Genomic DNA, 24,629 nt, shown 5'->3' with positions numbered 1-24,629 from the left:
TTTTATGAATCTCCCTTAGACTAATAAATTACAAGACAGAGTTACAGCCATAAGCCGCACTTGTCAAACAATGCATCTGACGCAAAACGAAAATCTATGTGTCACGCCTTAACCCGATTCTAGATTGTTTTATTGGACGATTTGAATATAACATCTTCAGTCCCTAGATATTAACGATATCAATAACATTACTGTAGTTTGGGGTTGGCAAACTTTTAAGAAGTCATTATAATAAAACAAACATTAGGTTAAAATAGTTATAATATAGCCTACATATACAGACTGGCTGCGAAAACGATGTCTCGCTTCAATATCCTAATGGCCTCACTGAACTTCACCTCGAGGTCCGTATTACCGATGTTTTTGGCAGCCTGACACAGCTGCCGCAGAACCTCCTCCAGTCGACGCATACACCGAATTATTGAGCCTGAAAGAACAAACGGGATGGTTTGAGGCTAGTACAGGCGAAGAACTATAAGTAAATTGATAGTAAGATAAAAATAGCTTTACCAGTGGGAGATTTCCGCCGTGAAGCAGTAATGTGTAAGCATTATTACTGTGTTTCGGTCTGAAGGGCGCCGTAGCTAGTGAAATTACTGGGCAAATGAGACTTAACATCTTATGTCTCAAGGTGACCAGCGCAGTTGTAGTGCTGCTCAGAATTTTTGGGGTATTTCAAGAATCCTGAGCGGCACTGCATTGTAATAATAATAATAATAATAATAATAATAATAATAATAATAATAATAATAATAATAATGACACTTTTTACACAAATTATCTTGCCCCAAGTTAAGCATATTTAGGCTGTGTTATGGGTTACAAGACAACGATATATTTAATACAATATACTTACTTAAACATACATATATTCATATAAACATACATAAATACATTTAAACATCCATGACTCGGAAACAAACATCTATATTCATCATATAAATGCTTGCACCTACCGGGATTCGAACCCGGGACCTCTAGCCTAGTAGGTAGGATCGCTAACCACTCGGCTATACAGGTTGACTTGTAATGAGCAGGGCGCAAAAAAAAGCTAGTAAATGTGGCCAGGTGCGCACCTTCAAAGACGTCGGTCATCTTGCAGATCTGCAGGAAGTTGGCGCCGTTGGCCCACGCGTGCACCACATCCATGAGCGTGCATTTGAACTTGCCCACGTACTCGTCTTCATCCAGCTGCATGCTGCACTCTATCGACACCTTGGCGATGCGCCTCGCGTACTCCTGACAACCAGAATGACAATATTGTTATCCACTCTTCACAATGACCTGTATAAATACCACTGGACAGGCTGTTCCATATGTTTGACAACAAATTTTTTGTGCCTATTTGAAGCGCCACTCGCGAGCGTCCAGAGAACTAATTTTGACGTATAATACAAATGGCTGCGAGAGAAACCGTATAGTAGAAGTATTATTGCATTTTGAATTAATTTCGGTCGATTTTTGTGTTATTTATATTTCAGGAATCAACGTAATAAAGTACATATTTTTTTTTTTGTAAATAAAATTTAAATTAAAGTAAATACAATAATGTTTGGTTGTCATTACTAGTTTTAGTACCGCAGACTCTCGCTATAGGGCCATCAGCGCCAAATTGGCAAATATCACACAGGCTCAAAAGCACTTTGACAGCTGCCAGTCCAGTGATAAATAATAGAGGTCAGTAACTGTCAAATGACGACAGATGATACTGAAGAATTAACGACACAGACTATTGTTATTTATTTCAAATTCAAATATTTTTATTCAAAATAGGATTCAAAATCACTTATTGAACGTCAAAAACTACCACCCATTTAAAATAGACTGCCGAGACCTGAGAAGAACGGCTTTTTTATAAAAAATATGGATGACAATGTAATTTCGTATAATAAACATTTATAATTAATGAGCCTGAGGGTGTTCGCTTCATTTCCAGTCTGTGGTATCATTAAGAAAATCGTTTTTGCTATAGTAACCTTTCCCATTTGTTTTGTACATTATCTGGGATCATAGTGTAAAAGCATATACATCGACCAATAAAAGACTTACTAACTTGTCTTAATAGAGGCGAAGTAAAGTTATTCCAAATTTAAAACTTTAACAGCTTTACAAATAAACTTGCTATAAATTTATACCTACTAATAAACCGAGAATATGCAAAAGATTGACAATATCGCTGCCAACACTGTCAATACAATGATAACTCTGAAGTATTACAAACGTCAAACAGCCTTGCAAATAAACGCGGGAAACGTTATACGTCCTAATAAACCAATAAAAAACGATAAAACTTTATACCAAGTTTGTTTGTGAGGCCGTATGTCTATCTTACCTTTGTCACTACAGAATTCAATGGTAGGGAGAAGTAATTTTAAACTTGGTAGAAACTTTTCATTGTGTTTATTAATAAGTCAGAAAGAATTAATAAGATAATAATAAGACCGCATTAGTAATAGTTCAAATATTGTCTTAAATATAGTGAATAATTTTGAAAATATAATGAATAGAAATAGGCTGTTAAAATTAAAGTGTTCAAATAAATGTATTTAATGTGTTACTAACCCTAGAATAATATTTTACTAACATTATATGGGCTATGGCCTGGAATAAATGGTATTTTTATTATTATTAGTATCGTACGATACGACATGGGTACTTTCAAGCAAAACCGCGTACATCTTCCTTAAAGGCCGGCAACGCTCCTGTGATTCCTCTGGTGTTGCAAGAGAATGTGGGCGACGGTGATCACTTAACACCAGGTGACCCGAACGCTCGTTTGTAACTAAGTACATATTAGCTAGAAATAGAACACGTGGGTGCGTGTTACAATAATAGGATATTCTTCGAATTTTTAAAATATATTAAAAAATGATTGTAAAGATTCAATAACCAACTAGAATTTATTATTCCACTTTAAGCTGTCAATAGTCGCACCAAAAAGGGAGACGCCATGATCGTGACGTCGTAATAACATATTGAATTTTATAAATATAAAAATGACCTTTCATAGTCCGTATCGTTGGTGTGTTGCTAAAAATACATTGTTTCTGCTATAGTGACGTCACAAAATGGTGGTCGGCGTTTTCGGTCACGTGACATACAGATAATTAAACTATGATTTTAAATTTGAAAATATAAAAAATTCTAAATTTTTTTATCAACTTAGTATTGAATCCGTATTACTTAAGGTAAAACTCTCTAAATAACAAACTTTCATAATTTAATTTTGATATATGAAACTGGCCTATTACTACCTGCAGCTGCCGCAGCACTCCGCGCAGTTCCTCCCCCGTGGCGGAGGCCTGCGTGGAGTTCTCGTCGCACACGAAGCAGCTCACCAGCGAAGCACTCTGCGCCGCCGTCAACGAGTTGAATACACCGTTGAATATCAACTCAGTCAGCAACAGTTCGTCCGCGCTGAACATTACACACATTTATAATCCAGTGACGCGGTGACGTCACATGTAAATTTTTTTAATGGCATTTTTATGGCCTTATGGGGCGAAACGATCAGGACGTTCAACTTATGGTAATTAATACGCTCTGCCGATTACAATGCAGTGCCAGGATTCTTGAAAAACTAAAAGTCTGAGCTGCCCTACAATTGCGTTCGTCACCTTGAGACAAGATGTTAAGTCTCATTTGCCCAGTAATTTCACTACTACGTCGCCGGTTACTACTATTACTGCTAGACGGCAGAAAATGGCGCCGTAGTGGTACCCATAATCTAGCCGGCATCATGTGCAAAGAAGCCTCCCACTGGTAAATGCCCTAAGTTGCCTCTAACGACACCCATGGGCCTGGGACTTCGCTATTATTTTATGCCCCGGAGAAAAACAGAGCAAAGTCAAGATGTCAATTTACTTTTGAAAAACATATTGACCTTTGAAGAACAGCTATTTGTTCCTTCAAACGCAATCGATACCTGTTGTGAAACTTTATGTACCTACATAAGTAAAAAAGATCGTAGTGCGTCGCTGGTTTGGTTATATTATGAGAGTGTGTGTGGACGGATTAGTTTCAGGATTATCATAAGATTATGGTTCTCGTAAAATAATACCGATATCCACTAAAATGGCAATGGGCGAGCCACGTTTCACGCATCACAGACAAGAGATTTACTTACCACTTCTGGGAGAGGACCTGTGGTTAGAGAAGTGTGGGAAGACCACGCAAAAGATGGAAGTGGTTGGAGGTGACATTTACCCATGAGGGATTCTTGTTACCATATAAATAAATAACTGATATACACACTAATAAATAATCGCTACATGTAAATTTAAGTAAAGTAAAAAACGCTTTATTATTAAGACAAGAGCCGAGAAGAGAAAAGTGGCCTCAGAAAAAGAATTATTAGAAGGTCACTTGATGATAAATGATGACGCCCATAAGGATATACAATACAAATAAGGATCACGGTTGGAAGTTTGAAAGGGTTTTCGTTTTTTTTTTAATAGTATTTTAGTATTCTTTTTATAAAATATAGGTTATATTTTATTTAAAAAAAATATTGAATTTTTTAATGCATTGATTGCAGCACCATATCACCGTAAGTACTTGGTATGAGTTAAAATTATCAAGGCGTCATCAATTTTAATTTTTACTTTGAAGTATGGGATACCCAGGGTTTCGGTGACTATGCAAAAACAAAGTCAAAGATATTTATAATATATATATCAGTTGGGGTCCTACAACACGTGAATATAATCAGCTCGAACTATTTAAGCTGCTCAAATTGTCGGGGACCCAGTGCTCTGTGTACGACTCGATCACCTCCTGGTATTGCATAGAAATGTCGGATTTATCACGGGAAGTGCTCCGAAGAGCTGTTTCATCTGATTTCTGCCACCGAATTTCAGCAACCTCAACATCTGGATGTGTGGAACTTTCATCCACATACTAAAAAGCTGTGGAATCAGCTTCCTTGTGCCGTGTTTCCAGTATAATATGATGTGGGTACCTTCTGAAAAAACGCGTACAACTTCCTTCAAGGCCGGCAATACTCCTGTCATTTCTTTGGTGTTGCAAGAGAATGTGGGCGGCGGTGATCACTTTAACACCAGGTGACCCGTACGGTCGTTTGTCTTTCTTTTACATAATACAAAAAAACAGGCACCTGCTGAGCTCGCAGGCGATGCGTCCCTTCAGCTCGATCACATCCGCCATTGTACAGTATCCCATCCTCCTCAGGACTCTCTTCCGTTTCTTCAGCTCGTCCATCTGCAGTATGCTCTTGGCCTTCTCCAACTCACGCTTGGCCTCCTGCAGTTCTTCGTAAACCTTTTGTTTCTGGTCGTAGGCCGCCTTTAGCGCGGCGCGGTTTTTGTCTTTATGTAGCGGGTGGGCGTATAATCTACAAATATAGAATACTACATTAAATATTGAAAAATGTCCAATTATTAATAACTTTTTAGTGCATCAGTCTAGTGTTTAACATATCACTTTAGGTCATAGTTTCTCAACCTTATTTTGCTCACCACCCACTTTGAGAATATGTTTTTTTCTAGAGAATATGTTTTCTTCTTCCCCCCCCATCTTAATTTTACTTACCATCTGTTGCGAATTTAAAACAGCTATTGCCACGACTATATTTAAACGTAAGATATTATATTATAGTCGTATTACAGTACTTTTTATTTTATAGTTTTTAGTAATGATGATTTTAATCCATTGCTCGTCCTACCAAAATACGTGCACACGTGATAAAAATGATTACAATAACTGCAATAACAAAAATTAAACGATATTCATTTTTATTTTACTTTAGTACGTGATTAGCGTGTATTTTTTTGCCTTTTTAGACTATATTTTTTAATTTACCCACGCCCCATCTGCGCCATCTCAATGACCCCTAATTTTCTCTGGGTCTTCGGCTGCCCCCTCCCCAGAAAGTCTCAAACGCCCACAAGGGGGCGTTATTGCCCACGTTGAGAACCTATGCCTTAGGTTAAGATATTAAAATCGACTTATTTATTAATACGACTCAAGATTTATCGGTGTGTGTACTAGTTTCGGACCATTCGGAAGTCTTTCATCAGGGTGAGTGTAGTGAGATCGCGATAACGTCCCGTCTCTTACTGAGAGAATATAGAAACTATTCAGTATATATATACTGACTATATATAAACATATATATGTATATATAGTGAAATTATAGAGCAATCTTAAAGTGATGAGCGTAATTACGATTCCGCACAGAATTTTTGGTATTTAATTAATCGTGCTCTGCATTATAATGGCGTATCACTTCTTCTTATAAAGAAATTATAACACGAACCTTTCTTCAAAAATCTTAATTTTATCAACGCAGTCCTTAAACACCCGATCGTTAATTTTCATATCTGTTATTGGATTCAGTAGTGGCGGTCCTTCAGGGAAACGTTTCTTCACTTCGTTGATAGTTTTGAGCACAGACTTCCGGCTGTCCGATGGCCGCAAGTCTTTTGGATAGTACACCCTGAGTGAACTTATTTGATGTATCAGAGTGTGAACTATGGGTACAACTTCAACATCTCCTGTCTGAAAACAATAAACTTCAGTTAAACAATTTGTAATTTTACAAAGTGACTAGCTGACCCAGCAAACGTTGTATTGCCGATATTAAAATCTCGATACGAAAGTAACTGTTGATCGTAAATGGGTGAAAATTTGAAGTTGTATGTATTTTTTAATGCTGACTCATAATAAAAAAAAATTCAAAAAAAAATAAAAAAATATAATTCGTGTGGACCACCCTTAACATTTAGGGGGATGAAAAATAGATGTTGTCCGATTCTGAGACCTACCCAATATGTACTCAAAATTTCATGAGAATCGGCCGTTTCGGAGGAGTTCAAAGTTTAACACCGTGGCACGAGAATTTTATATACTAGATAACCCTCACTTCTCCGATCAATTACACAAATTAAATTTAATAACAAAATTTATGAACGATGCAGGACTCGAACCCGCGATCTCTCGCGTTCGCACTAATGTTTCTACAAGTCTAACGATATGACGAAGTAGTAAAAATAATATCAGTAGCGCGGAATAGATTCAGGTAAGTCATCTCAAAAGGCAACTACATATAGTACGACTTAGCCGAGTAATAGGCATTATAAGTTTATGTCTGTTCCTGGTGTTAACATTATGACAGTTTCTAGCAAATTCACTTATGTGCCTATGAACATACATTACATTATCAAAAATGTATTGAGAAGCAACAGTCAAAATGTTTATTTCTTTAAATTTTTCTCTTAATGATTCTTTAGGACCTAGGTTATAAATCGCGCGAATAGCCCTCTTCTGCAGCACAAAGATAGTATTAATATCGGCCGCACTGCCCCATACCGATAACACAAGACAGCGATTTAGCTATCTGTCTTTTATAAATATTAGATACTTGCCCCTGGCATGCAAATATTTGATACTAACTGCCCGTTACTAATTTTATGCAAAATCAACCCCATATTTCTTCCCAGGTCATCGCTATAAATCTTAATATGTTTCTTGTGTGAAGAAATTGTTTGTGAGAGTTGATTTTTAATACCAGGAGTAGTGGAGCCCTGACAGATTGAGCAATTGCTTTACTATTATTTTCTTTGCCTGAAGGGCCTGTGGAAAAGTGACAATTACAATTACTATACATTTTAGAAATTGAGTCAAAACGCTCTGCATTATAGTTACTTAATTCAATTAATCTATCCATAGCCGTGATGTGATCGGCTATCTCTTTCTGTGAAATCTCATATTGTTTTGAAACATGATCCAGATTTTGATGTAAGGCTAGTAAACTCAGCCTGAAGAGAGCTCACACTTTCCTTAGTTATGTGATAATATTCTTTAAGCCCATAGGTATAAAGAGAGTCACAACATGAAAGTATGTAAGTAAGGTTAATAAAGTCATATTTTTATAGGTCTTATTCGGTAACAAAGATTATAAGTTACGAAGTTCATATTATGTGTTCCGATTGAAGTCCCTTAAGAGATAGAGTGCATCGCCTTTTCTGTACATAGCCGCTAGATTTCCCTTCTTTTCCCTTACGTGACTTCGCCGTCAGCGCCCCCCGTCTTAATATCTGGAACTAACACGAAGAGCAAAAAGCAAGCCGCCATATTTGTTCTCATTGTTGAGTCGTTTTTCAAACCGAACGCATGGTCGCTAAATTACATAAAATTATTTTTTGGAAATACGTTAAAACTTTGAGTACAAAGTAGAATGTTACAATTTTGGTTTTTATTTTTATTTTTAATCTGTTACGTGAAAAGTGTATGTGTTGATCTCTATAATGAACGACCGTGATAAAATGTCGATTAATACAATAATACTATTTTTTATTATATCTTACTGGTGTAATAACATTAAACCTTTATAATTCGAATAATGAGACAAATATGGCGGTACTTGCTTATTCCTCTTTGAGTTAGTCCCACAAAAGTATCGACATCTAGGGGGCTATGTACAGAAAAGGCGATGCACTCTCTCCCATAAAGGACTTCGAATGTCTAAGGAAACATAATTAAACTTTTCATGTAATTTTTTTTATATTAATATCATTATTATACATAATAAAAGACTTATAACATGAAATCAAGAACATAACATCTTAGAGAGTAGAGATATAACTCATGCAGTATTTACCTCACCGGGTGGACAAGGTATATTGGTCTCGTAGTCATCTTTGCCAGGCTTCTTTACATGCAGCAATATGTCCACCATTATGACTGTATCAGCAGTCAGGGGGTTTTCATCCTTGCCCTTCTTTCCTTTGCCAGTTTTGTGCTTAAAGTTTACTATTACACCCCAGTCATACTCATATTTTTCTGTTTTAACCTAAGTAAAGGGTTTTGACATGAAGTTGATCAGTAATAAACAAGATTTTTTTAGATTAATTATTGGACACATAGTAATTATAAAGCAGAGTACTAATATTAAATTTATGAATGATGCGGGACTCGAACCCGCAACCGGGTTCTTACCAACTGAGCCAACCGGTCGAGTGACGCATGTATCCAAATTTATTTTTTGCTTGTCTTAATGTATATTTATCTGAAAATGATACTGACTAGCTATATGCACAATATTTATATATATCATGTTTACTGAGGGAACCTTGCCCTTAGAGTATAGTGTAGCTCAGTGAAATGAAAATGAAAAATAATAGTGTTAATGTCCAAGTGATTTGTATCAATCACAAATAGTTATTTACTGCGTTTTATGTATTGCAATATTCATCACAGTAACATCAACCGCTAATATTGACATTATAAGGCAAATTATTACCTTTACTAGTCTCCCGGGCTGCAGGAATGGTTTCAGATACTCAGGCTTGGTGATGAAGGATCTGAACTGTATGCCAAGCATTTCCAGCTCGTCATGGATGAGGCAATACGTCGCTATGGAGTCATTGTCCTCTATTGAGAGAGCCGAGTATTCCTCATGTTTCGCTTTAACCTCTGAAATTTTTCATACTTGCATAAATAATATATGGATTAATCTGTTTTCATACGAAAATATTTAATAATCTAAATGCCATAATTAGCATGAAAGCTATAATACTATTGATTTCCAGCGCCATCTTGTGGCATTTTATATGTATATTTTATATATATCGGCGCAAATACTACAACACGAATTGAAAACACGTGCACGTGCACCGAGCCTCATAAATACGGCCGCATTTCAAAACACGTGGATTAGCACAGCCGCACGGTCGTCACTTGAGTCAGTCGTGCTCGGGCAGTCGTACGGTACGGACCTCTCTGGGACGTCGTAACGCTGCCCGTTGAATAAACGAAAGTAATAAAATACTTACTCGTGTAGTTTTCTTTTGAAGAACCAATGAGTGATCTTCAGCAAGATAGCAATTGTGATGTCAACAGTAATGACGTCACACCTTTTAAAAACAATACAGAGGTTCTTTCCTCGTCATATAAGTTTGAAAATAATATCGGTTTTTGAATATTTATATGTATTTTTATGTAAATATATAGGTTTTTAAAATTTGTAAGCTAGAACTGTGTGAGATGTAGTGGCGAAGTATCTACGAAAATGTGAACCTTAAAAAAAACTAAATATGCAACATTTCAAAATAATCCATCAGGAGCTGAAATTTTTATCACAAGGAAAATGTCAAATCAATTCATCAACTACTTCAAAAAATATTTTTTCATAATTCACAGTTCAGAAAAGTAAGTATGATAATCTCAATGACAGTTGGAACAAAGTTCCTTTCACAGTGCTAAAAAGCAAATATAACAATCTCAAACGCAACTGGACCAAAGATTCTTTCACAATTCACAGTGCAGAAATATAAGTATGACATTCTCAAAGGCAACTGGAACAAAGATTCTTTCATAATTCATAGTGCAGAAAAGTATGACAATCTCAAAGACAATTGGAACAAAGTTTCTTTCACGGTGTTGAAAAGTAAGTATGACAATCTCAAATACAATAGAAACAAAGTTCCTTTCACAGTGTTAAAAAGCAAGCATGACAATCTCAAAGGCAACTGGAGCAAAGATTCTTTCACAATTCACAGTGCAGAAAAGTAAGTATGACAATCTCAAATACAATAGGAACAAAGTTCCTTTCATGGTGTTAAAAAGCAAGCATGACAATCTCTAAGGCAACTGGAACAAAGATTCTTTCACAATTCACAGTGCAGAAAAGTAAGTATGACAATCTCAAATACAATTGGAACAAAGTTCCTTTCGTGGTGTTAAAAAGCAAGCATGACAATCTCTAAGGCAACTGGAACAAAGATTCTTTCACAATTCACAGTGCAGAAAAGTAAATATGACAATCTCAAATACAATAGGAACAAAGTTCCTTTCATGGTGTTAAAAAGCAAGTATGACAATCTCTAAGGCAACTGGAACAAAGATTCTTTCACAATTCACAGTGCAGAAAATTAAGTATTACAATCACAAATACAATAGGAACAAAGTTCCTTTCATGGTGTTAAAAAGCAAGTATGACAATCTCTAAGGCAAATGGAACAAAGATTCTTTCACAATTCACAGTGCAGAAAAGTAAGTATTACAATCTCAAATACAATAGGAACAAAGTTCCTTTCATGGTGTTGAAAAGCAAGCATGACAATCTCTAAGGCAACTGGAACAAAGATTCTTTCACAATTCACAGTGCAGAAAAGTAAGTATGAAAATCTCAAATACAATAGGAACAAAGTTCCTTTCACAGTGTTAAAAAGCAAGTATGACAATCTCAAAAGCAACTGGAGCAAAGATCTTCCAATTGGAGCAAAAAGCACGCATGACTATCTCAGAGGCAATTGGAAAAAAATTCTTTTAATAATGTAAATAACATGTATAACAATATCTGTCCTTACTTGAACCAACATGTGTTTCCCCTATAACCTAATATAATCTCTTTGTGATATGTTATATTTAAAAGGATATTGTACTGAAAACTGTTCAGGCGCCACTTAAAGTTACAACAAGCAACTTTCAAAACTATACTTATAATAGTGAATAAGTAATGTGATATCTTACTTTCAATTAACTCAGGAATGGCTGCTTGATTTTGAAATTGGAAGAAACTTCTTTCTAACATATATTCGGGATTTATTTCCTCTACACGCAGCAGATTTAATACCTGAAAACATTTTATTTTTATTTTATTTTATTGGGGTTGACAACAGCTTAATACAAAATAATCACTTATAGTTAAATACAAAAACATAGCCAATTATAGTCTACCACAGTTTACCTAATGGAACGAACAGCAGTGTTTACAATAATAAAGAAAAAAAATGTACAATGAATAACACACGATCAGAGAAATTAAAAAAAAAGTATTTAAAAGTGCCTGTGTTGGTTGCATAATGGATTATATGTATAAGTCTGAAAAATGAATATAAATAAGAGAAAAACATGATACATACACAGATTTACAGATTATAAGGAAACTGTTAATATATTTTATATTACTGAAAAAGGATTAAGAGCCAACATATAGTTAGTGAAATTACTGGGCAAATAAGACTTAACATAAACTTATGTCCCAAGGTGACAAGTGCAATAGTAGTACCACTCAGAATTATTGGGTTTTTCAATCATTCTGATCCGCACTACAATGTAATGGGCGGGGCGTATCAATTACCATCAGATGTACATCCTGCTCGTCTCGTCCCTTATTATCATCAGCACCATTTGGATGTGTGGCGGTCCTCCACAGTGCGGTTTTCAAGGAGTTTTCTTGCACGTACTACAAAGCTGTGGAATGAACGTCCTTTTGCGGTATTTCCGGGACGATACGACATGGGTACCTTAAAAAAAAGCGTGTAAGTACGTTTCTTAAAGGCTGGCAACGCTCCTGTGACTTCTTTGGTGTTGCAAGAGAATGTGGGCGGCGGTGATCACTTAACACAAGGTACACTCGTTTGTCCTCCTGTTCCATAAGAAAAATATTGGTGGTCCAGGCTTATATATGGTATAAATTATTAAAAACTGTTGGTGTGTCACACCATATACTTTTCTCTATATATAGATAGATAAAACTCACCATATTGTAAGTTAGATGGAAAGCTGAATTGATCGGATCCGCCTTTCCTTGCACCATTCCTTTAACAATAGTGGGTGTAACCTTTTGGTCAATCATCAGTATAACAATGCCTTTATCGTCCAACCCTCGTCGTCCGGCCCTTCCAGACATCTGGATATACTCTCCTGATGATATCTGCATAAAAAAGGTTCTATGATTATTTTAACCAATTAAATTTTGGCTTTTAGAAATATAACTTTGAACACACGGGTAGACCTATCTTACCTTTACCGTAAATAAAATCTATAATTATTAAACTTTCAACAAGACAAATTATATATTTAGGAAACAATTTTATTCACACTTACGTGGTCGCATAAGACGACACGAAGGAGGTTTTAGTGCGTACACGAGCGCGCGGCTGCTAGATTTCTTACAGGTTGTTGCGAAATTATATTATGGTAAATTCATTTATTTAGGTGAATCATATATTTTATTTTTGAATACTTTTTATGATTTATCTTAATATATATAAATTACGTGACACGTTGTTTGTCCGCGATGGACTCCTAAACTAATGAACGTATTTTAATAGGGATTACTTCATGGAGTGCAGTTTAGTCCAACTTGAGAGATAGGATAGTTTTTATTTCGATTTGGGACCCATAATTATTTTTATTCCCAATATTTGTTTTGTATGGAAATATTGTCTGTGACAGTTTTTATTGACACACGGTTTCACAGTTCTGCTGTGAAACAATTTCATTATAAGAACAAGGAGCATATGTTACGAAATACATTATTCTTGTTGTTATGAAAAATTATTGACATTATTATTAAAAAAAATCTGTTTTTTATGTATAAAAAACAGATTTTTTTTTATCTTCAGAACAACGTCTGTCGGGTCAGCTATTATTATATAAGTTGTACGCCGTATATGAGTGAGTAATTATATTTTGAATAATAACTCGTTTGAGTATAACATTAGTTAATTGTAAAGTAAAGAGAAAAAGGGTCAATTTATAACACAGTTTTATTCAGAAGTAAGTCAAACTTACTAGCAGGTTGCCTGATCCTATGGCTGTAGAGGGAGTATATGGCGGTGATCGCTTAATCCCTCGTCAAATATGACAACAATAATGATGGGCACAGAATAGCATGATGATAGAAATTGGATTCCTCTTCTTAAATGTCGGTACCTACAGATCTACTATTCCCGAAAAAAAAAACACTTTATTTCAGTAATAAACTTTATAACCGAGCCTTGATAACTGATCCGTGACGTCATTCACTCTGATTGGTGTTATACTTAGCATATCCTATCTTATAGTATTTTCTTGATTAACGCGAGTGGTATACATTTAAATAAACTCATCTTTAAAGTTTTAAAACGCGTGTAATTGTAACTATGTTATTAAATAAGATTTTGCGTAAAAGTTACAATATAAAAACAAAGTTACAATTACACGCGTTTTAATCCGTTAAAAAGTGTTTTATTTAAAAGCCTATCTTACACAAAATAAAATTTGAAAACAAAATATTATGAACGAAACGGGACTCGAACCCACGACCTGTCGCATTCCGTGCGAGTGCTCTGCCAACTGAGCTAACCGTTCGAGTGACGTATCGTCATAATGTCTTGTATGCTTTGTTCAACTCTCAGGTTGTCTTATTTCAGCCTATCTTATTTTGATATCAACGCTTATATCAAAAATAGAGTTAAGGAGATCCCCCTTAACTGTATTTTTGATGATGCTTGCAAATATTATAAATATATTACGCGAATGCGAAAGCATTATGGACGTAAAGTTATTAGAATGATATACAAAGACCACAAGCACATCTACTCACGAATCTGAAATCTCTTCCGTCGAATTTCTGACAGCTGGTGAAAACCACAGTCCTCGCTGGCATGTTAAGACCCATGGCGAAAGTTTCCGTCGCAAACAGAGCCTGAAACAGATAATATACAGTTATTAATCATCTCATACTTTCATATCATCATCATCATATCTCAAAATATTCATACTTTTAATCTTTTATATAATGCTTATGTCAGACCATATATTTTAGAATATGCTTCGACTGCTTGGAACCCACGTTATAAGAGCATGCAACACTTATAACAATAATTATATTCATTTAGACATTTTTCATAGCAGCTATCGAACTTTTACTAAAAAAATTAATGAATATCTTAAGCATCCTTAAAATATGTCAAACCGATAAATTTTATTTTATTTGTATTTTTGTGTACTTTTTTCGCCTTATGTTTAACTGTATATCAAATCGTAATATTTTGTATTATTTTCACTACTAATATGTATATATTTTAGTGGAAACTTTATTGGCTTGTGTAATATAAATTATGTGTTACAATGTGTATATAAATTAAGATGTTTGTTTTCCAATTAAAAAAAAAATCTCTGGCAAGCCTTCCTAGCGAGTCAGACGTCGTATACCGTGACGTCATATAACAACACACTCTATTATGACCAAAGTCCCATCAATCGGTACAGCGAATTCGGAGATTAGGCGGAGCAAACAGACAAAACTGTAAAAATTCATATTTAATACCTAGCTGTTGTTTGATATTACAAAGAATTAGTCTTTATGTCTATAGATAGATTCGCTTAGAAGACAATATGGGAGATAAGAGGAAGAGATCAAAGCCATGGGCTTGATGCACTTGGTAGAGGTCTTGCTTCAGTTAAATCAAAACCACAGCTTCAGAACCAAAAAGCGCTCTGACAGAGAGGAAGTGGCGCAAAAAAACTTTACCAATATTAGCATGAAACAGAAATGGAGAAGATTGGAGGCGTGCGACCTTTGCCAAATTCTGGCAAACAGATGAGATTGTCGATATTGTCTGAAATCCATTAGGATTCCGCAAAAATGAGAGATTTTAATACAAAAAAAATATTTTAAACTGTAATTATACCTATCTGAAATACAGGCTTTAAATATTATTATCATTTAAGAGTTCTACCTTAATGAGTCCCAAGCCGAAAAGTATCTCGATAGTCTCCTTCAGTATCGGTAGTAGACCTCCGTGATGGATGCCTATTCCGCGCCGCAGCAGCGGTATCACGTTCTCAACCTGCGGCAACTTGCGGTCCTCTTCCGATAGAACATCCATTGCGTTGTTGAACACTTCATCAACTAACTTTTTTTCTTCAACTGAAATAATAATGCGGTTTTAATATGAATGAGTATAATAGGTTCATAAACGAGACATTGTAGGGATTAGCCAACGGACAACGGACTTGTGAATGAACCAGTGGGAGGCTCCTTGGCACATGATGCCGGCTAGATGAACGATTTCTGCCGTGAAGCAGTAATGTGTAAACATTACTGTCTTTCAGTCGGAAGGGCGCTGATTTCATTATAAAAGTGTATATACATTTATAACAAAGCCTTCAAGAATTAGTGATAACCAAGAGTGCAGATATAGGTGGTTAGGATTAGAGCGCCTGTTTCTGCCGTGAAGCAATAGTATGTAAGCATTACTGTGTTTCGGTCTGAAGGGCGCCGTAGCTTGTGAAATTACTGGGCAAATGAGACTTAACATCTTATGTCTCAAGGTGACGAACGCAATTGTAGTGCCGCTCAGAATTTTTGGGCTTTCAAGAATCCGGAGCGGCACTGCATTGTAATGGGCAGGGCGAATGAATTACCATCAGCTGAACGTCCTGCTCGTCTCGTCCCGTATTTTCATCATAAAAAACCTGATGGCAAGGAAACACCACCTCCTATAAAGCTAATGGCTTTATGGATATAATAATTAGGTACACTAAACGCAAATACTGTAAGTACACGCTTTTAATGTTCCCAGTGTTATTTTTTTTAAATTATTGACATAATATTGAAATATTATTTGACATAATATAAAAATATTGTAGCTTTTTCGTAGCGAAATTTCAAATTCGAGTGTATATATATATTGTAATTAATGAGAGGAAAAATACATTTCCGACAACTATATTAATGTTCAAAACACCCCCAATACTAAGTAAGTAGCAACATATTTCTGATGTGTGTGTAAAAGAACCGCTCGTTTTTGATAGTGCCCATTAACTCTTTAACAGCCGGACATTTTAATTACTGCCTGTTCTAGTTAGATCACGAACTCTCGTGAAGGAGTCTCGAGTAGAGTAGAGAGTAGGAGAAGGAGAGAGTTTGTTTTTAAAAGTCCTAGTGGTTTAGGCTACATGTAGATATGCAATTCGTATAAAAGACGAAAGGTTCATTGTTTGACAAACGTTATAAAGAATCGGAGTAGAAAATATTATTTACTCAAACCCCAATTGAAAAATCCCGTTATTTTATTAAAAATTAACACCCTAAATAGGGTACCAGATATAAATGAACAACAAAACATTTTACTTAAATAAATAAGTATGAAAGTACTTGAAGACCGAATATATATGAAATAAATAACAAAATATATGATACTAGTGGACCTGACACACGTTGTCCTGTACACACGTCTTAAATTTGAAAAATCGGTCCAGCCGTTAGGAGGAGTTCACTAACATACACATGAGCAGGAGAATTATATTATATGGACGGAATTGAGAATCTAAACCAATCTCAAACTCACTGGAACACACAAAAAAATCATCAAAATCGGTCCAGCCGTTTAGGAGGTAGTTCAATTGTGAATCTAAACCATTTTCGAATCCACCTGAAGACACACAGAAAGTTTCATTAAAATCGGTCCCGTCGTTTAGGAGGAGTTCAGTTACAACAGACGCACAAAAGAAATATATATATATTAAGATTTAAATATATAATCAATAGACAAAGCACAATCCTATAATCAAACTAAGGTCAAAAAAGGCCGGTTTCTCAGTCGGAGCCCTTTATTAACCGACTTCAAAAAAGGAGGAGGTTCTCAATTCGTCGGTATGTTGTTACGAAGTACATATTATTTAAAAGTAAATTCAAACTTACTTGTGTTAAAGTCCAACTTAGCCATTTGCATCGCATACAGCTCACAGTGCTTCTTACTGAAACTGAATATGATGACTGGCGCGAAGTTTTTCTCCATGATCATTTTGACTATACTAAATATGTTGGGCTGGCTGAACCCTGTGGGTCCACCGCGGCGACCTCGCTTGTCGTTCTGACTTGAATCACCCGAGTTACTCAGAACCGCCATAGCCGCGTTAAAGTTCTCATCTTTAAAAGTACCCTGAAATATATTTCATATTATGTATAAATAAAAAAAAGCCTTTTATTTCCTGCAAATGTGTGACTACAGTGATAACGTGGATTTTAACTAAATGCGTATCACAATATTATTTGAAAAAAAAGCAAATACTTGAATTATTTTGTCCAAGACTGCTCTCTAGGCAAAGGAGAAGGCCTCGTCTAAAGAATTACATTTATCTATGTCTTTCGCACTTTTGTGGCCAGCAGGGGCCATCTATTTTTGTTATTTCGTCTTTCCATCTTGTGTAAGATCTACCTCTGATTCGTTTGGCGTATGAACCCTTCCACTTTGTAACCCTGCTGGTCCACCTATCTTCTAGCCTCGCTGTATGACCTGCCCACTTCCACTCTAGTTTTCTTGTTTATTGGTATATTTATTAGCTTGGGTTAGAGCACATTTGGCTTTGGTTATTTATTTAGAAGGTTTTGGTCTTGATCTATATAATATGTATACTTAAACATAACTCAGATCGCCTCATTCTTTCATGTAGTTTTAATACGATAAATGGCTCTGCATTCGGATTGGATTTATTTTTGTTTTTTAATTTTTTCGTTTATAAGGAGATATCATTTATGGTAATATTTAAGTGCGTTTATTATATATTAAAATTTTCAAGGTATGCTAAATCTGTAGAGTCCACAATAATATTTAAAGTACCTTTTCATCCACAACCAGGTGTATGCCGTCTCCGCCGGCGGGGAAGACATAGTGCTGCAGCGGGGTGGGTCGGTACTCCGTGTAGACCACGTGGCACGGCTGCGAGTGCAACCGACACACCCACTCGGCAAACTGACGCGCGTTGGGGATCGTGGCCGACAAGAACACGTAGTGGACGTTGTCCGGGAGAAGAATTAAGGTCTCTGGAGCAAAAGGCAGTAGTTTTAATACTAGAGGTGCAAACGAGAAAATCGCACATCTGATGGAAAGTGGGAGTGTCACTCATAGACATTCCCAATATCAGAGGACTAGATGCGTTGTGGGCCATTAAGGTGGGAGTATCTTTCTAGCTTGAAGATAAAGGTGAGCGACCTTCGCGAGTGGTGAACTATACTATCGATGTAATTACTAGTCAAACAACGCAGCATGAATTATTCGTTATCCTTTATTAGCCTCAACTTAACCGAGATATGTCCACACACTCAGCTATCAAACTGCCAATCAAAATAAACCGTTTTAGCGCGAAACTTATAAGCGAATGAAATCGTGTTGTATTTGCGCCAAGGAAAGGAAGAATTTACCGCCGCCGGTCGCCCGCGAATACCCTCGATTCAATGGGTACCTCCCATAGATTATTGGAATAAAATTCCACTTTGATTTATCAAACAAAATACGAATGAATGCCGTGCACAAATGAATGGCAGTTAAAATATCTTTGAGATTCTGAAAATTTCATTTAATGGCCTTATTGTCCATTTTTATGCCCGTGTTAGAAATAGTTTTACAATGTAGTACACTATGTTTTATAAAAAAAATAAGCTATGCATATATCAATTTATAGAGGAAATAGTTTTGTTTACCACTATTTTTTTTTCAAAACATAAGGTTTAGCAAAATAGATGTGTTGATGGCATCCCTTGGCATATACACTTGGCATGCTATAACATAGAGCCACCTTAGTTAGTTTAAATTATTTTTTTTATGACAATAAGGGATGAGATGAGCTTATGGCAATTAATATGCCCCACCCATTACGATGCAATGCCACATTTCTACTAATGCTAATTAGTATATAGCTATGTACTAATAATAATAAGTTATACTCTGACCAATAAAACATCATCAACCTCACCTTCCCAGACAACCCCTCTTTCTTTGTCTCTCATGTAATGTATTTCATCAAACACCACCCAACCCACTTCTCTCATGATCTCAGATCCTCTATACAACATATTCCTTAGAATCTGTAAAAAAAAATAAGTATATTTTACCTGCAATACACACTTATGTAAAACAAGAACTTCCATCTTTATATTTGAATTCTTCTATTTATGAATAAGGATCTTTATATGATGACTTTGTGTCTATTTGTTTCTCTAACTCTATTTCTGTTGTAAATAGACAATGAAACAGAACACAATTAAAAAAAAAACTAAATGTCAAAGACATGTCAGTATGTTTGACAGACCACCTTTTCTACACTCTCTGCACTACAGTGTCTCACAGTCTCAGATGTAATATTATTTAGAGCCTTTTAATAAATAATTAGTTTACATTTATTTATTATTTGTAGTTCTTTATTTTTCATTCCTTCTTGGAGACCTTCAACACTAACAATTTCTTCAGGAAAATATGAAAGTATAAAATTGAAATTATTTATCATCAAATATATTTTATGTGTTGAAGCAGTTTAAATCTTTATAACACTGATTGAAAAAAACCTAACACCTATTCAGAAAGTTGTGTGTCAGACCTGAAAAGAACGAGAAAGTCTGGAGGCTTTTTAAAAGCTAAAATGATATGACATAAAATATTTATTTTATAGAATAATGTCCAAGTTTATAATGTCATTAATGTTATAATAACCTTTAAGACAGAATTCTCAATGTATTCCGGTTGTCAAAGCATATATACGAACCAACATTATCAATAGCCTCAGCCAACCGTTAATAATAGTCATTTGGTTAACAAGTCTTGTTGAGATTTAATACAGTAAGTTGAGGAAGGAATTACCTCTGTAGTCATAATGAGACATGAAGCCGATGGATTGATAGTAACGTCACCAGTAATTAAGCCAACATCTTGAAATTCTTCTGAGAACTCCCTGTACTTTTGATTTGAGAGAGCTTTGATAGGTGTTGTATATATCACTCTTTGTTTACTTTTCAGAGAAAGAGCAATAGCATATCTGAAAGAATATTTTTTTTTATAGAAATGTACTTAGACAGTACTTAGTAAGTTCACATTGATGCAAAACAACTGGGCCAAAAGTGTGTCATTATTTTGTACAAATATTTAGGTAGAAAACATATTTAGTTATTCAATGAGTTAAATTATGAGAAATATAACGAGACACATTATTCCAAAAGAATGAAAAATAAATTACAGCAACAAACTACCAAAAATTATTGCAAATGAACAACTATTGGATATACTGGTTCAAATCCCGGTAGGTGCAAGCATTTATATGATGAATATGGATGTTTAAATGTATTTATGTATGCTAATATGTATGTTTATAAGTATTTATGTATGTTTAAGTAAGTATATTGTATTAAATATATCATTGTCTTGTAACCCATAACACAGGCTATATATACTTAACTTGGGGCAAGATAATTTGTGTAAAAAGTGTGTCAATATTATACTGGAGTTATATGATGTAAGACACCAAAATTCAAAGGTTCCAACACCGGAAATTATTGTAATATTGTTTATGGACAGATGAGTTGAGATGCAACTAATTGATCACCAAAAATATTACTTAATTTTTATAATACTTTCTTAAGAAACCTCAAATGATATTAATTTTTTACTAGGAATGTCTATATTATATATTATTTTGTCAAAAACAATTATTATCAACTTACTCTGCAACAACAGTTTTCCCCGCAGAAGTATGTGCAGAAACAAGAACTGATTGTAAGTTATCTATACACATAATAGCTTCTTTTTGAAATGGATCCAATATAAAAGTGTATTCTTTCGCTGGCTCGGAAGCAATGGGTTTTAGTGCTGTATACTCTTGGTTTGGAGGTATTGCAACCTCATGTGTGCACCCTTCCTCGGCATCAAGTGTGTGAATCACTATTCGAGAATTTGCTAAATCTAAGCTGAAACAGATGAGCAAACTAACAGTTACAATGTTGTAAAGTGTACTTGACAAATTATTGTATTCACTAAGGAAATACAAGTCTTTTGCAATATTTTGAAGTAATAAGCATAAAAGGCATTAAATTCATTCCTTCCTTCCATGGTAGCCATGTACCATATACCATAGCAGTACCATGGACCATGGTAACCAATTCAGAAATAGATGACACTCTCAGAGAGAAGAAACAGCACATTTCTAGAGCTGCTGAAAGGAACATTATTAAAGAGATGATTTGTCACAAGCCCACATACAACCTTCAACCCCTCATTTACACCAAGAAACAAGTCAAAAACTTGTCATAACATAATTATTTGTTTCATGTATTGGAATTGTCTGAAACATATTATTTTCGTACCCACTGTGTAGCAATCATGTCCATATACAAGTTAAAACACATTTGGGTTCACATATAGGTCTGAGACATGTTTGATCCAGTCTGATACATTGAAAGTGTTCACACCAGCATAAGGCATACATGTATTTAACAAGTATTGTCCATTTTATTATAGGTTATGCATAATACATATTTAAAACAAGTTTTATACTCTATCCATGATTGTATAATGTTTTAAACATTTACCAGGCAAACCACATTTTTTTGAAAAATTAAAAGAAGAAAATAAATGAAGTGGTCAAAGAAACAAACTTTAACTAAACAAAGAAAGATACTCTTTCAATACTTTTATAATTGTTTAGCAAGCATCATAATGCATTGACTACTTTTTGCCTTTGATATCCGATGCAAATACAATAAAGATAAATATGAATCACCAATAGCTAGAAATCTCAAATAAACAGCCCACAAAAAAAGTGTGTACACCTTCCCTAAGGGCCAGCAGCACTCCCATGATTCCTCTGGTGTTGCAAGAGAATGTGTGCATCTGTGATCACTTATCACCGGGTGACCCGTATGCTCGTTTGTCCTTCTTTTGTATAAAATAATATTGAGGGACTGATGGCATCTTCATAATGTGTATTCTGCTTAGAAATGTATGGTGCAACTTTTTGAAGCAAATTCTCCAAATTTACTGGTGTCATTCTGACATAATTTCTAATTCCACTTCTGTCTTCTATTCTTAAATGATTAAATTAAGGAACAATAGGCTTCTTGCTGTCGTCTCCTCAATAATGATCGAGACCTGTACTTGAGTGGTTACATTAAATTCACCTCATTTTGTATGATGTACAAGTATACTATACTCATAAAGCAAAGTTCTGCCTTCACTTTCCATTATCAATACCAGTAGTCAATTGAGCAGAAATATTAATCAACTTCTGTACTGACAAGTCTTAAAAAAGTTTAGCTATAAGCCTACAATAAGTATAAAACATGATTTCATTAACATGTAGACAACTAGCAGTTCACAAACAATTTTGTCCAACAAGTTTCACTCAAATTTTGTCTAGAACAAGTTTTATATTTATGATTTTTGAAGACATTGAATAAAAATTGTATTTGAAATTTGTATGAAACTTGTCAAATTCATGTATAAAACCTTGGTGTTAACGAGGGGTGAGAGTGCATTGTTCAACTCATCATAACTAAACAATATGTTGCTTCACTTAGATAAATAAAAAGTTTCCATAGTGAAGATCTTGGGAACTTGTACTACTGCATACAAGTTGAAAATACAATATAGTGGATGGTAATTTAAATTAATCTTGATTATTTTACTTACTTTAGATCAGCTATTGATATTAAATCTTCAATTTTTTGTTTTTTATTGTCTTCTGGTTTTACTTCAGTATCAGCATATTCTACCTGTTCATGAGGTCGTTTATTTGAAGAAGATGGATCTTTAATTGATTGTAATCTAAAACGGCAACATTTAAATTGTATTTAATATGAGTTTGTAACTCAGATGCAAATACAAAACAAGAACGTTGTAAATTCGTATAGGTTAGAACTACTTACGATTCTTTTTCTTTATTTTCCCATTTAGGGAACTGTGCTGAAGATTCATTAGTTGTGGGTTCTTCGAAGCAATCAAATAAATTAGATATATCCATTATTTAGGTTTTAATTCATAATATTAGGATGATTTTAAATTGAAAATAATAATAACACACGGCTGTCAGCTGTGACATGCTGCCATGACACTTGAGTCTTGACATTTTTATTTTGGTTCTGTTTGTCCATCTTTGAGTCTTGATAGCAGACAGCTGACAACTTACTCAAATTGATTATTTTAATTTTATGACCTAGTAGCTAAGACTTTTATGTATGGTTATTTTGAGCCTTATTGACATTTTATGTTAAAGCTTCAAAGGTCAAGTGCCAAAAGGACAGATGCACCAACAAGGCACTAAACAAAAACAATGATATTTACCAAAATATTCTTCTCAATTGACAATTTACTGATTGAATTATCAGGGTCCAGTGCATTGTGAACGACTAGATCGTCTCTTCATTTTGTTATTTTTTTGCATGAATAACTAATAATTATCTACTTTCTTAGCGTACATAATTATCTAAAATCTATTATCTAGATACCATTAACTTTTCAAATGATTTCTTCTTATTTCGACGAAATATCGATAGTAAATAAAAATGTGTGAATATAAAAATAAGGAAACATGCTGTTGGGCTAAATTAATGAACCTCTTGAACAGTCTCCATACTAAATTCACAGTATATTTTTTTCAATAAGTCTCATCAATACGCAGCTCAGTAATGATAGATTAAATAGGAGTAACCGGTGGACCACACGACTCTCCTGACGTCGATATTTAAGCCACAGCAGGTTGAAGGTTTTTAGGGGTACTTCAAAGCTTTCTTTGTATGTCTGTAATTTGGAGTCGTCTGCACTAACATGAATAATATACTGAGTCAGCTCCTTATAGAAGGGAATAACGCGTGCACATATATTTTTTTTATAATATTTGTTACCTTATTAAATTTAGTTTTTAACTTATTAACTTTTTAATTGTTGTAAATTTTAGTGTTATGTATTTTTTTGTTGCTAATAAAAAGTTTTCCAATCGATTCTATTCTATTATTTTTCCCATCTATTTGTGTAAAGGACTACGAAAAATTCTAAAATATTGCATTTAACAGCTAAATGTTTGAAGTCGTACTTACGTGTGAAATGTGTAATTCTAAGGATTTTCTTTCT

General features: G+C 34.7%; 1 protein-coding gene across 1 annotated transcript; it reads right to left on the bottom strand.

Annotated features, from left to right (window-relative positions):
* Positions 1-243: 243 nt before the first annotated feature.
* LOC126966577 (exosome RNA helicase MTR4) lies at positions 244-23,607 on the bottom strand. Its single transcript, XM_050810712.1, has 18 exons — positions 23,429-23,607; positions 23,193-23,327; positions 21,230-21,472; positions 20,373-20,547; positions 19,492-19,603; positions 18,360-18,562; positions 17,441-17,681; positions 15,474-15,664; positions 14,336-14,437; positions 12,506-12,679; positions 11,494-11,596; positions 9,263-9,435; positions 8,621-8,812; positions 6,278-6,519; positions 5,117-5,353; positions 3,255-3,417; positions 1,077-1,239; positions 244-427 (listed from the first exon to the last, which is right to left on the bottom strand). Exons 1-18 carry the CDS (start codon positions 23,521-23,523, stop codon positions 270-272), a joined length of 3,102 nt encoding a protein of 1,033 aa, XP_050666669.1. The 5' UTR covers positions 23,524-23,607; the 3' UTR covers positions 244-269.
* Positions 23,608-24,629: the final 1,022 nt, after the last annotated feature.

The sequence above is a fragment of the Leptidea sinapis genome, chromosome 10 (assembly GCF_905404315.1).
Source record: "Leptidea sinapis chromosome 10, ilLepSina1.1, whole genome shotgun sequence".
In the NCBI taxonomy this organism is placed as follows: Eukaryota; Metazoa; Arthropoda; class Insecta; order Lepidoptera; family Pieridae; genus Leptidea; species Leptidea sinapis.
The sequence above is the reverse complement of the archived record's forward strand: the minus strand, read 5'-3'. Positions and strand labels throughout refer to the sequence as shown.